The sequence below is a fragment of the Hippocampus comes genome, unplaced genomic scaffold (genome assembly GCF_001891065.2).
Source record: "Hippocampus comes isolate QL1 unplaced genomic scaffold, H_comes_QL1_v1.1 scaffold47, whole genome shotgun sequence".
Taxonomy (NCBI): Eukaryota; Metazoa; Chordata; class Actinopteri; order Syngnathiformes; family Syngnathidae; genus Hippocampus; species Hippocampus comes.
Genome location: NW_017806029.1, coordinates 337,198 through 352,568, shown reverse-complemented (window position 1 = coordinate 352,568; position 15,371 = coordinate 337,198). Strand labels below are relative to the sequence as shown.

Genomic DNA, 15,371 nt, shown 5'->3' with positions numbered 1-15,371 from the left:
GCAAGTTTAGGATGAGGTTAATTTGGGGTGGCGGGTGGGCATGCATTTTGACCTACTCTATGTTTTTACATTTCATTAACTTTTTACTGTTTATGAACTTTTTTCATGAATTTCTCTTCTATTTTTAACCAGTACATTACTATCAAACCGATAAACTTGACATGTTCACAAAAGGGCTTTTGTTTTTGAGAACCTCAAGAAAATGCAGCAAGTATTTAAAGCATGCCACTGAACACCCATTTATGGGATAACCTCGTGTTGCTTTTGTATAGAAAGAAAAAAAAATATCGAAGATACATCGATGACATATGTGAATGAACGTAATTATAATTTACAACAGAAGCTGTTTTGATGCTATGTGGAAGAAGAAGAGTCGGGTGTGTGATGTCGTAAGACTTGGCGCGCACCGAGAACACTGTGTAACTGGTATTAAGGTTTATTTAGTCTGACAGATGTTAAAGTGCTGAAAATTTTTAAAAAAAAATTGAATAAGGTGCACGGCAGATGAGCTGGCCTTACCTCCCGCCCAGCTTCTTGTAGTCGTCGATTAGTGTCTGTCACTTGACCCTGAGGGTTGGGGGGGGGAATAATAAATAAATCACAAGATGTTCAACTCTAGCCAAAATGACCAAAGATTAATTCCTATAATTCATCGTATATTTTTTTAAAATACACAAGATGTCTCCGACATACAGATGATGTCTCCGAATTGAACCAGACTGAAGTTTGCTTTGTTGAAGCATACAGGTATGAATGCATTCTGAAATGAGTCACAGTGCTTCACTTTCTCTCCATAAAGTGTAAAAATACTTTTCCTTCAAAATTCTCCACAAAGCAGCCCACAATGACAGCGTGACCAAAGTCTTTCTTTCCAAATTTACACAAAGAAAACATGATCGATCAGTTTTTCCATTATACTGTAAATAAACTTGATATGTTAGCAAACCTGTCATTTCTTTACAACCTTCTGATTTGCGCGTAACTATTTGAAAGGTGAATGGTACATAGAAGTGTTTGACCCTTTGACATCTTCAACAGGTTTAGGTATACACAATCAATTTGTCTTCTCTGCATCTGCCCCCCACCCCCCCTCCCCCCCCAGCCCCCGCCATGCCCTCTCCAACACACTTTCTGCAGCTGCTCAACCTTGTAATCAGCTCATTGTCCATGAAGGGCCAAGGACAAAAGCGGGCAAATTCAGATTAACCAGGCAGCAGGGACCTGAACCCATCATCGGTCCACTGGGCCTTTCATGGAGTTTAATGGCTTGTGACAGGCTCTTTCTCACAGATTCAGTGACAAACTTCTCGATTCTGGATGGGGATTTTTGAACTATCTGCTCCTGTCACACAGCTCAGAGCCATGACCCAATTGACCACTCGGCTTTTTATGCAATCCTTTCAACAAGGAAGTTTCCTGACGAGCATGGCAAACTATATAATAATTTTTTTCCCAAGTCACACTGAAAGACGGTTCTAAATGACAGTTATGGTTACTGCCCATCTGCTAAAAATCTGTTACATTTTTACTTCAATGAGTTTAAGACATTCCTGTAAATGCACAGTGGCTATTAAAACGCTACATCTCCCTTGAAATGGCGGGGCTTCAGAAAGAAAAAAGTAATCACCAAAATGAATGATTTCAAAACTCTTTTCACTTTTCACCAAAAAAAAAAAAAAAAAACGAAAAAACAAAAATATGTTTTGGATGTGTGTGTGTGTGCGTGTGTGGGTGTGTGTGTGTCACTGAAATACATTTCCAAATATTTTGCTTTTATGGCTCTCTTAGTCAAAAAGGTTCCCGACCTCTGCCATAGAGTATTGACTGGCACCGCATTCATCCATCCATCCATTTTCTGATCCGTTTTATCCTCACAAGGGTCGCGTGGCATGCTGGAGCCTATTCCAGCTGTCTTCGGGCAGTCGGCGGGGCACACATAGACATACAACCATCCACGCTCACACTCACACCAAGGGACAGTTTAGAGTGCTCAATCAGCCTGCCATGCATGTTTTTGGAATGTGGGAGGAAACCGGAGTACCCGGAAACAACCCACGCAGGTACGGGGAGAACATGCAAACTCCACAGAGGAAGTCCGGAGTTGGAATTGAGCCCGTAGCTCTGCACTGTGAGGTCGACGTGATAACCAAACGATCACCGGGCCTGGCGCCGCATGTGCCAGTAAAATAAAAAACCTGGGGGGTTAGCTTTTTTTGGGGCCTATATGACACCAATACATTCAAAAATTAAGTAAGCTAACATTGTGAATTTGTTTTATGGTTGACCTTCGTTTGATGTGTGTGTGTGTGTGTGTGTGTGTGTGTGTGTGTGTGTGTGTGTGTGTGTCTCACTGAAATACATTTCCAAATATTTTGCTTTTATGGCTCTCTTAGTCAAAAAGGTTCCCGACCTCTGCCATAGAGTATTGACTGGCACCGCATTCATCCATCCATCCATTTTCTGATCCGTTTTATCCTCACAAGGGTCGCGTGGCATGCTGGAGCCTATTCCAGCTGTCGGCGGGGGCACACATAGACATACAACCATCCATGCTCACACTCACACCAAGGGACAGTTTAGAGTGCTCAATCAGCCTGCCATGCATGTTTTTGGAAGGTGGGAGGAAACCGGAGTACCCGGAGAAAACCCACGCAGGTACGGGGAGAACATGCAAACTCCACAGAGGAAGGCCAGACCTGGAATTGAACCCCATACCTCTGCACTGTGAGGTCGACGTGATGACACCAGTACATTCAAAAATTAAGCTCACATTGTGAATTTGTTTTATGGTTGACCTTCGTGAGGATAAGAGGATGAGCAAATGGATGGATGGATGGATGGATGGATTATCCCCCCGACCCTGCCCCTCACTCCCAATAATGTCATGGGGTATTGACCTTTACATCACGGACTTGATCAAGTTAAAAAAAAAAAAAAAGCGCTATCTGCAGGGTGTCTAGACTCTCCCGTTGAGATAAGGTAAGAAGCTCAGTCATCCGGGAGAGGTTCAGAGTTGAGCCGCTGCTCCTCCGTACTGAGAAGAGCCAGATGAAGTAGCTCGGGCATTTTCTCAAGACGCTACCTAGACGCCTCCGTGTCCCGCTGAGAGGAGTTGTACGATGTGGCTGGGGAGAGGGAAGTCTGGGTTTCCCTGCTTAAGATGCTGTCCCCGCAACCCGACCTTGGATATGTGGAAGAGAATGTATGGATGGATGGATGGACATGGACGACAGACATACGAAATCGAATCGAATGGTAACATTTTAAAATCGTTGCATCCCAGATGTTTGTCGTACCCCGCGTATAGAGAATGATATTGCAACGTCTTTGGTCGAGAGATAAACACAACACCATTACTTACCATAAGTTTTTCTGCATCAGTCCGGACTTTGAGGAGCTCTGTGATAGCGTCGACAAACCCTTGGTGGTGGAAATTGCACATCTTCTCAATCTCACGGTCATGATTTCTTATCCTGGCATCCAGCTTCTCCATGAAGCGCACGTGGGCGTTTGGCTGGTCATCGTAAATGGATCTGGCACAGAAAATGATAATTATACAGACAATTATTGAAGCGATATTGGGGGACACAATGGCGCAAAACAAAGGATAAAAAAAAACAAAAAAAGAACAGACCTTTCATTGCAAAAGATGTGGCACAAAACATGCAAAACAACAATGTCCAACTTGTGGTAGGACGTGCAATAATTGTCAAACCATTTCGCTAAGCAATGCTTGACGAAGACGAAGCAAAACCTAAAAGACAGAATACACACTGTGGACGAAACTGCTCTCGTGGTGCTTTTCGTGGGCATCGTGACAACGGGTCACACCCAGGGAGCAGATGACGGTCAATTGAGACATACCGTATCCAGTTTGTATGACTATAGCAGTTGACTAGTTGATTTATTGAACACATAAACCTAACAATAAAAGACATATAAACTGCACTGAACTGCGAATTGATGTTCTTTTTAAAATGTTTTTATGTTCAGAGGGCGTAGGAAGAAATAGAAAAAAAGATCTACTCCTACCACTTGTTCTCTACAAATTGTTTGAAATAATTTTATTGTATTAATACACAATTAGGTTGTTAATGGTCATATCCCAAATAAAAACAAAAACAAAAATAGCGCTCCTCTTTAAATATGTTCAAATAATTGTATGTATGAGCATGACATTATTCAAATGATTCACATTAAAAAAAAAAAACACAGTTAATATGAACAGGTGTGTCCCTATTTGCATGTGTATAGATAATCTTATTCATCAACTAAACATAAAGACTCCAGAAAAATAAATCCAGTGCAGTGTGTCATGTTTATGTCTGATTTATATATTTTTATAATACTATCGGGCGACCCGGTGGTCGACTGGTTAGCGCGTCGGCCGCACAGTACAGAGGTGCAGGGTTCAATTCCAAGTCCGGCCTCCCTGTGTGGAGTTTGCATGTTCTCCCCGTGCCTCCGTGGGTTTTCTCTGGGTACTCCAGTTTCCTCTCACATTCCAAAAACATGCGTGGCAGGTTAATTGAACACTTCAAAATTGTCCCTAGGTGTGAGTGCGAGCGTGGATGGTTGTTCGTCTATGTGTGCCCTGCGACTGGCTGGCAACCAGTTGAGGGTGTACCCCGCCTTCTGCTGGAAGACAGCTGGGGTAGGCTCCAGCATGCGGCGCGACCCTTATGAGGATAAGCGGATCGATCAGAAAATTGTTGGATGAATGTAATACTATATTTTTCAACCTTTTTTTTTTTTAAACACAACACGCGATTCATACCTGCTACAATCCCATTTCCAGTGAAGTTTGGACATGGTGTTAAACATAAATAAAAACAGAATACAATGATTTGCAAATTATGTGCTTCCTATATTTAAGTAAAAACACCACAAAGACAAGATAGTGTTCAAACTGATAAAGTTATCACATATCCACTATAGTAGACACAAAGGTAAGTGCCCTCCCCTACAATTCAGATAAATAATACAAGCGTCTCACATTTAAAACCATGATAAATGATGGACGCAAAAAGACTGAGAGGTTATGTTGATAGGTTGTAAATGTAGGCAGGTTTTGAAAAAGCAAGACGAGGATTGACAAGTACCTCAAATTTAAGATAGGAGGCCTCACGTTGATTTCTACAGTTACAGCTCCATCTATTGGCGGTGAAATGAAATGCTACATTTGTCGAAACTGAGCTGTGCCTGGAATCTATTATCTCCCCCCAAAAATATTTCTCTTTCGACAGCACCCCATCCATCATATTAAAAAGTAAAAGAGTGTGGCAACCAAGAAGGTGCAAAGACATTTTGAGAAGTCTCCAGGCCACATCCTGACACTATGCACTGGGCAGTATCCTGAACCAAAATTATGACACATACTTTCATGTTCATGTTTTGAAAGAGTATTTTTTTTAATATCTGAAGAAAATATATCCAGACCTTTTATTAATACTGTACTTAGGAAATATAAATAGTGGATTTTTTAGGGTACTTGTATTAAAGAGGTAGACAACAAAATTAAACCATAGAGAGATGCTGTATTTACGTTCCATGTTTCAAGAAATGCAATTAGCAGAATAGGGGAAAAGGGAACGGTGAGTAGATGCAATAATTTAAATAATGTGGTAGTACAAAAATGATTTGCATTAAAAAAAATAATGGAGAAAAAAAAAGCGTGTGTTAAGTTTACAAGAATCTTTTGGTTGTGTGTTGACAACGCAACCAGGATGTTTTGTGTTGTCTTTATTTTATTCAAATGTAATAGATTTCGTACAACCTGCTGCAAAATCTTGGGAACAGGGAGGTCAGCAGTATCGTTTTTGCTGTTGTAGAATGTGAACCATTCGGGTTCGACCAATATTGACTATGACACGAGAGATCAGCGTTTTGGCTTTTATTTCAAGGTACTTCGAGGCTTAAAAGTGGCCGCCTCAAATTTTTGGAGGAAAAACTTCATGAAACGGTGACTGAATCTAGAGACGTCCCCAATCAGAAGCTGAGCGGTGTTCCACTGTTGGATTTCTGTGCTCAGCATGGTTTGCCCATAATGAACACCATGTGGGTATCAACATTAGCACGGTTCCCACTCTTTTCTTGAAATTATTTTCTTCTTTTCAGGACTTTTCCAGGACTTCCCGGCACTTATACTATAGAAGATGAAAAGGTTTGGGATGAGTCAAGTTATCACAACATATACAAATCAATTCCACCTCCAAGCTTTGGGGAAGTGTCATTTTCTACAATTGTACCTTGTTTTGTAAATTTCACCTGATTGCTTCAGTGTTACCAAACACCATACCAAATTTGCAAAAAAATAAATAAATAAATAAATAAATAAATAAATTAACTAACGGTTCTTTCACAGCTGTTTATTTGATAATGGGCAATTCCGAAATCAATGAAAAATATTATTGATCCTTCACAAAAACAACAATCAGTATCTCTGTCATTTTCATTTTACTGCTGTTCTAATATTTTGCAGGTAAAGTCCGCAAGCTAAAGAAAAGGTATTTGCCCCCTCCTGATAATTTTTTTTATTTTTTATATCTATCACATACAAAGGTTTCAAATCCTCAAACCAATTCTAATATCACTCAGAGCCAACCCAAGGAAATACAAAATGCAGTTTTCAAATGACAGTTCAATTTAAGGCATTAAAAAAAAACAAAAAAAAAACAAATCCATCCTTTTCTGACCCTCTGTGAAAAAAGTAACTGACCCCTGAGCCGAGTAACGGGTTGCGCCACCCTTGACAGCAATAACCGAAAACAAGCGTTTGCAATAATTGGTGATGAGTTTTTCACGCTGTGGAGGAATTTTGGCCCCGCTCTTCTATGCAGAAGTGTTTCAACTCCATCATATTGGAAGATTTGGCCACTCTAAAACCTTAAGTTTTTTTTCTGTTTTTTTGAGCCACTCAGAGGTGGACTTGAGGGTGTGTTTCAGAGGGTTGTCCTGCTACATGATCCAAGAGCGCTTAAGTTTGAGGGCACGAACAGATGGCTCGACGTTCTCTCTCCTTCAGGATTTTCTGGTACACAGCAGAATTTATCATTCCATCAATCACAGCAGGTTCTCCTGGTCCTGAGGCAGAGAAAGCAGTCCAAGCCCATCAGACTGCCACCACCATGCTTCACTGTTGGCATCCTGTTCTTTTTATCGAATGCGTGCCATTTTTACGCCAGATGTAACGGTCCCCACATCATCCAAAAAGGTCAATTTTTGACTCGTAGGTCCACCGAATGTTTCCCCAAAAGTCTTGAGGATGTTTTTTGGCAAATGTGACACGAGCCTTTGTATTCTTTGCTGACAGCATGGGTTTTCACCTGGAAACTCTCCCAAGGATACAATTTTTGGCCAGTGTCTTTCTTATGGTAGAGTCATGAACACTGACCTGAACTGAGGCCAGCAAGGCCTGCAGGTCTTTCGATGTTGTTCGAGGTACTTTTGTGACCTACTGGGTGTGTCGTCGTCACACTTTTGGGAGTAATTTTAGTTGGTCATCCACTCCTGAGAAGATTTGGCTCTGACAGGGGTTCGCTGACCTTGGAAATAATTTTGTAATTTCTTCTTCAATTTCTTTGGCTCGTGGCACGATGCATTGAATCTTGTAGCCTACTTCACGTTTACTGGCAGATTTTATTTGAGTGATTTTTTTTTTTCAACAAGTATGGTGGTACTCAGTTTTATGTGTGGCTTGTGAAATTGAACTCATATTTCGAAAATGTGTGGTTTGTCACAGGGCCTTTGCGATTAAACAAGAGTGGGCAATTACTTTTTCAGAGGGTCAGAAATGTTTGGATTTTTTTTTTCCTTAAAATTTTTTATTGTCATGTGAAAATTGCATTTTGTATCTCCTTGGGTTTTCTCTGAGTGATATTAAGTAGGTAGGCGTTCAAACCGTTAGCTGACAACAGTAACGAGACGAGAAGACCGATAGCCACACCCACAATTCATGTTTACATTTTGACAGGTCACCGGTCAATTATCAAATTCTGCAAATGACTACGTCGGCGGTACACTAAATACGCAGCTATTAAACCTAACCGCTGGTGGAGGTTATCGTGCTCGCTAATTCACCAGCAAATATTAAGTTACAAGAATATGCAGCCGTTTAGCTAAAATTGCTAACATAGCCTACCGGTTGCTAAGATAGCTCATGATAAACTAGCTTTCGAACAAAAGGTAGAATAGACGAAAGAAATACATTCACCAGCACTGCTAATTTGCACTGGCTTCCGAAAAAAACGCATCTTCTTACCGAAGCGTGGGACCGACGCAAGCCGTATCCGTACTCTCAATTTCCTGTAGAATCCGCTCGTGCTCCGTTATACACTCCAACGTTTCATTCTCCGCCATGATTACGTGTGCATTATTATGGCTGTCTATAGCTGCGGCTGTAGGGGGGAACTGGGAAGTACTGACCAGTGGGGGGCGCACGAGATCCATATTTAATTCAGGAACAACCGAGTCTACCCGGAAATAAAATATTGTCTACACAAGGGACACCTCGACCGCGTCAGCGATGGAACATTGTGATTTCCTCGCAGTGTTGAAATGGTGATTGTTTAAAAATGTAAACACTTGCAGAGCTTTACAGAAATACATTGTTGTATGTTGATATTTATCTCTCCTGTGCCTTTTAAAATTATTGTTGACAGTGTTGTCACATAGCTGTATATTATGACTCAATAATATATAGTTAAAGATATTTTGAGTAAATTTGCTTTTTCAGAAATGTTTATCAAAATGGTAGCACTGAGCATTAATCCGTGCCAAATAAATAACTCTCAACTTCAAAAGTGTTGGTTACCCTAGGCTTCACAGTACTGTATTGAGCATAATAATTTTGTCCATTTTATAACATATTTAACATTTATTGTACCCCCCAGGATAAATTTGTTTATGTGCTTTACAGTGTTTCTATCTATTTTGTAATAATTATGTTGTGCACACATCATCAAGTATGAATCGATAAAATCTTAAAGCAACATCCACCCATGTGTTGCTGCAGATTCACATCACATATCTTTCACATGTATACCTTACTTGTGCTTAACAAATGAAATCAGGATATTGACCGTTACCGTTGATGATGTCAAAAATGCACAAAAAAGAATTGAAATCATTGTATTACTGTTGATTGTACAGTATTGGTGTTTACACATCAGCTGCAAAAGCAAGCAGTTTTGAAGTTTAAAAACATCGGTTTGAACGTTCTCATTTTAAAATACTTGGAAAATAAAAATTGGCACCAAACAAAACATTGATTGATTTAATTGATTTGAGTTTTTTTTAATGATTATAATCAAATTTCTTTCTTGATTGTCTGAGCAAAAGGGCCACTTTCAGCTGTATTATCAATACCACCTTGTGTTAATATTACCAATACGATTCTGCATAGAGTTTTTCAAAAAATGTCCCATATGTCCCTAATACACAAATGAGCTCGTTGTTCCTATGTATAATACTTGGCAGATTGTGTCGCCATGTTGCATTAGGGTTACCTTAATGTGGTTCCCAGAGGAAGATCCACAGATTCCAGTTCTGCAAAAATATTCCCAAAAACCTTTTCCTCTTCTTCATTATTATCCCTTCTTTGATAAGGAGGGTCGGGTAAAGCAGCATGGACCCTTTTACTGTCCATTTCTTAATTCAAACTCTCTTAGCGTGCAACTACAAAATGTCAGCACCACAGGAAGTGTGTTTGAGTTTGAATGTGGTGGTGAACTCTAGGTCACCTGCCAAAGTCAGCAGAAAATTACCAACAGGAAAGAGAAACCTTGTGATTCACTGAACTTTGAGTTCAATAAAACTTCACAAGTAATAATGTATATTTCATCAAACTTTTCACTGGAAGGTAGCATTTACAGTGGGTCACAAATTTATTAGGCCACCATCTCCAGGACTGTATTTGTTTCACCCAGTATCATAAAGTGCTTTCATGTAGACTATTTCTATTTCGATGAACTGTAAACATTTTTTTTTTCCATTTTGAAAAGAACTGAGGAATTTTGAACAGAATTTTTTTGGAGGGGGCGGGGGGGTTATTTTACCAAGATTTGAGTCTCCACCCTGGTCTTCTTTTAGAAGTCACAAATAAATCAAGAATAACATTCCGCAACTTTGTATCAAGACATTTTTGGTAAAGGAAAATTCCATAAACAAAAAAAAAAAATCATTTGGCTTAATTAGTAATTCATAAATAATGTGTCTTACTATATTATTATATAAATGTAAGTACCTTTGAAAATTCATGGAGAACAAAAATAATGTTATCACAAATATAATTTTCTAAAAATCTGCGTCATCAATAAACAATGGTTCAGATTTATCAAATGTAGATTAATGGGATTTTTTTGGCATAAAAGGTGAGCAATATAATGTGTGCAGTCAGTGTAATCAAGGAAGTCATGTATTGAGAAAGAGCAAAACTGTTTGAGATACAGTACAGTGTGGTTACTTGATGTCTTGAAGACTTTTGACATGAAGTATTTGAATATTTGACTGAAAACTTGTATCACGTTAGGCATTCTGTCAAACTGTATCAGCCTCTATGTGAGTGATTTGAAAAGTGTGAATACAAACAAATATTGTGGCTGAATGGCAGTTGTGGAACTGCTGCATTTGTGAAGTAGCAGACCCTGACCAGCTTACACAACCACTTTCTATTTCCTTCTATTCTTCTTGAAATGGATTGGCCAATTGGAAGTGTGGCTATAGTGTGTCTTTACAAAAGCCCTGACTATGAGTTTCCTTATTACTTCACCAAAAACAAGAAGTGGGTTGGGGCACACACACACTTGCACACACTCTGTCCCTCATTCACACACACACACACACACACAAAAAGCCCACTCACAGCAGTAGCATCGGAAATGTCCCAGAGCTGCAGGAACAAAGTTAAACAATGGAAAGGATCGGATGGACGTTAGGGGTGTATAGTATATACAGTGGTAAGATGACAGATGGGAGGAAAATGCTTTTATAGTTATAAAAGTGAATGTGGGTCCCATCTTCTCACTGGTGCACCACCTGTGGGTGGGGCCAAGGGGGTCACTGCAAAAAGAGCTGTGCATCATCAAGTTTCATGATGGTTCAGGCGCTCACTCACAAAACTTCTCTCATCAGTTCACAAAATACTTTGTCCAAATGTTTTGGGGACCAATTAGATGATTCTTTCTAAAAGGGAGGTGAGCCTTTGTCAGCCGTGGTTTTTGCCTTTGAACTCTCCCATTCATGTCTATTTTGCCCAGTGTCTTTCCGATGGTTGAGTCAGTTATGCCTGTCTTTCGATATGGTTCTGTTGTACCTTTTTCTGGCTGAGTTCTTTTATGACCTCCTTGCTGGGTCGTTGGACGCCTAATTTTGATTGGCCAACCAATCCTGGGAAAGTTCACCAATGTTCCTGTTTTCTTCATTTGTGGATTATATTTCTTACTGTAGTTTGTGGATCTCCCAAAGCCTTGGAAACGGCTTTGTAACATTTTCCCGATTGACATAGATTTTGATCACTTCGCATTTCTCTTTTGTTCTTGAATTTCATTGGCACATTTATTTATTTTTCTTTTGTAGCTCTATTTCTCTTTGCCTGACTGGTACCTAAAGTGATTTCTTGATTCATCAAATCGGGTGTCCAGTGAACATTGAACACAGCTTTCCAAAAACCTCTGAGTAACCACAGTTTGCTCATGATTTCACAAGGGGGACAATGACTTTTTCTGCGATTGGCTGGCAACCAGTTCAGGGTGTCCCCCGCCGACTGCCCGAAGACTGCTGGGATAGGCTCCGGCACTGATAATGGATGGATGGATTACTTTTTTCACAAATAGGTTTGGATTTGCTCCCCCTTATCTCATTCACTGCCACTGCCAGCTCCATATGTCAAATGTGCATTTTCACCAGAAGGGCTGGCAGTGTTAATATGTTATCCTTTCGAAACTGTGTTTAGTGTTTATTTGGGATGTATACATTGTGATGGGTTTTAATGAGGGTGAAATCAGAATGGGGGTGGGGTGGCATATATACACTTAAATATTTACAACACATGCACTTTAGGTGTTTTGGAAAATAAGATTGCGCTATAAGCTCTCCTGTGACCATGTGTTCTTCCTTTCCATGCCTGCCAGTTTCCTGCTTGCTTCCTCTGTCCCTCCACACCACAGGTTGCGCCGTACAGCTGCTGACCTTTATTGTAAGTTACACTCCAAACAAATAGCTCTGAAGGACATCCTGGACTTAAAGAAAGTCCATTGCTCATGGGGCGTTTCTTCCCAAAAGAACTGGGGTCAAATAGCAGTATGGCATCAATAATGACATGATTTTGCTTAAAATCATTCAAGCAGTTTCAGTCTTTAGTCAGGGACCAACACTCCCAGTATCTTAATTCATTTCATTTGCTCATTTCCAATTGGAAACATAATGCAAAATAAGTGCAGAACTGGTGGGCGACTGATTCGAGTGTCGACCTCACAGTGCAGAGGTCGAGGTTCGATCTAGGCTCCGGCCTTCCTGTGTGGAGTTTGCATGATCTCCCTGTGCCTGTGTGGGTTTTCTCCGGGTACTCCGGTTTCCTCCCACATTCCAAAAACATGCATGGCAGGCTGATTGAACACTCCAAATTGTCCCTAGGTGTGTGTGTGAGTGCGGATGGTTGTTCGTCTCTTTGTGCCCTGCGATTGGTTGGCAACCGGTTCAGGGTGTCCTCCGCCTACTGCCCGAAGACAGCTGGGATAGGCTCCAGCACCCCCCCGCGACCCTTATGAGGATAAAGCGGATTGGAAAATGAATGAATAAATGAAAAAATGAATAATATCTTCTATGCACCCCCACTAGTATTCTGATTAGTATTGCGTTTTAGTATTTTCATCACGATTTCACGATATGTTGATTGTATTGTATTTCTTATTTATTAAACACACTGATACTCTTGACAATTTTGTCTTTCACCATCAATCATGTTTCATGATGCATTAATCATTTGGTTATTTTACCCCTCAGTTACATTGAGACTGCGAGATCAATTCCACTACCATTCAAAAATGCGTTTGCTCATCACATGTATCTAATTTCACTTATTTGCATTGCTGTCATGTTACAGTATCTGTAATGTGACTTGGCCAAGCAAATTGACGGAGAAGTTGCATTGCCTCATGTTTGTCTGCAGAGGACGCACTTTAGTATAGGCATGGGCCACTGCTTGTCATCACTGCTGTACTCAGTGGTACAAAGCTAGACGTATAATAAATGCAGACAGACCTCTGCTCTGAAGACACTTCGGTTAATACTTATCCAGGGCATTAAGCACCGAGATACCTCATAATCTATATTCAAAACAACTACGGTACATTTTAGAATTATAAGGTTCCGTTTCGGGGAAGGAAGCATGACAGTGTCCAAATCCCGCACATCCCAAATTCATGCTGCACTTATTTTCTGTTGATGTGTTGGTTAGGTCCTGCGATTGACTCGTGATCGGTTCAGGGTGTATATCCCGCCTACTGAGGAAGACACCCCGGATAGGTTTTGGCATGCACCGACCCAAGTGAAGGATAAGCTGTTCAGAAAATGGATGGTTGATAATGGTTAGATCTTGGAATACTTTTGTCCACTGCAACTGGCATAATGTTTTTGAACACATGGTCTTAACCCTTGAAAATGCTATGTGATGAGCGTCTCCGAGAAGAGTTTTAGTCAGCAGAACAACGCTTGGGTATTCAAGTGTCTATCATTTCTGCAGCATGCACCTGTCACAGAGGAACACTCGCACATTATACAAGTGCAAGGAGTGAGACGTGGATGATCTTATCTGTGCAGACATGAACCTCTCAACACTCTCTCTTGTCTCCTTTAAGTGGGACTAAGAACCAGTAGGAATGTGAACATACATTTTCTCCATTTGTTTCAGTTCCTTCCGATTCTCAGACAGCGGCCAGTTTATTGTCCACAAACGGCAAATTTACAAACTGGAATTTTAGTCTAACTGCCAAAATAAATAATGCTGTAAATATAATTTTCTTGCTGATTGCGCATGATTTAGCAATCATAATAACCCTTTCAGGGACAGCGGTTTCTACAGTTGACAGCTTATCATGTTATCAGGTTACAGGTTATCATTATTGGTGCATGAAAGGGCTAAGGGTGATTGACAGAACAATGTGTTGAGCAATGAGCTACACACATATGTCAAAATTTACAAACTCTCAATAGATGGCCACTTTTAATGAATCATGTCGTCTTGTAATTGGACATTTCCAAATATTTATAAACGAGAGGATCCGAAGTTACTTTCCAGTGGCAGAATGTGCAGGTCATTCATTGCTCTGCCTTGGTCATTCGTTAAGTAATTCTGCATCGAAGACACGACATCACCGACTATTTTTCAGTGTCTGCACACTGTAAACCCTTGAAACCTGACTGGAAGACCACCAAGACGTGATATTCATTCAAGAAAGATTTCCACTGCATGTGCGCCACTTTTTCCCGAATTTTTTTAAATGAAAGGCAGCTTGGAAATGGGCCCAAAATTTTTCAGTATGTCTTGAGCTACATTCACAAACATTCGCAAGCATTCGCCCCTCAGTGAGATACCATAAATGTGCCTCTTGCTTTTCGATTGTATTTGTTGATTCACTTAAAAAGTTATTTCACCACGGCTAACCAAGTGACAAGGTGACTCACCACAGACTCGGCATTAAAGCCACTTAGCTGGGGTTTTTTTTTTTGGTTTTTTTTTTTGTAAGCTAGAGCCTATTCCAGCTGTCTTTAGGTACACCCTGAACTTGTTGCTAGCCAATCGCAGGGCACACATTGACGAAAAACCATTCACACTCACAATCACACCTAGGGCACGGGGAGAACATGCAAACTCCTATTTGTATTTAATTTAAGATATTCTGAATAGAATCGACTTCCATTAAAATTATAACTACTGAAAAAGCTGAGTGTGCTAAAGACCATCTGTGTGCCAGTCTGTTAGTGTTGTGAAATTGCTTCAGTGTTCATTTAAAATTAGGAAGTGAAAGTGAACACACCTTAGCACACATCGCTATGCACTCGACAGATTGTTTCTAAAGTGCGGCACATGTGCTGCGACTGGTAGGCAAATCAATTGACAATCCACATTCATATGAAACCACTTAAGAATGTGTTGAGAAGCGTCTTTTCTCATCTCAAGCAGATGTATGGGTCAGTTATGCTATTCAGTTTTTAAGAACTTTTTCAGATTTTGTTTAAAGGGCAGGTCAAATTCAATTTTTATTCACAATAACATGTTCAATCTGCCCAAACACAGCATTCTGATTCATGGGTTGTGGAATATGAATCAAGCAGCAAAATCCACAACAATTATCCATCTGGGGCGGTGGCCATTT

The 15,371-nt window shown here is 40.3% G+C and overlaps 1 protein-coding gene across 5 annotated transcripts in view; it reads right to left on the bottom strand.

Moving 5' to 3' along the window:
• exoc6 (exocyst complex component 6) overlaps positions 1–9,857 on the bottom strand; it is a 42,424-nt gene extending 32,567 nt beyond the window's left edge. For 3 of the 5 annotated variants that reach the window (XM_019892622.1, XM_019892623.1, XM_019892626.1), the window contains exons 1-3: positions 8,261–8,407; positions 3,362–3,533; positions 520–567 (exon numbers count right to left, since the gene is read on the bottom strand). In XM_019892622.1, the coding sequence (XP_019748181.1) occupies positions 520–567; positions 3,362–3,533; positions 8,261–8,358 (318 nt within the window). In that variant the 5' untranslated portion in view covers positions 8,359–8,407. Of the gene's footprint in view, positions 1–519; positions 568–3,361; positions 3,534–8,260; positions 8,408–9,506 lie in introns of those variants that run through there. The other 2 variants (XM_019892624.1, XM_019892625.1) reach the window with 2 other exon arrangements.
• Between the last annotated feature and the right edge of the window lie 5,514 nt (positions 9,858–15,371).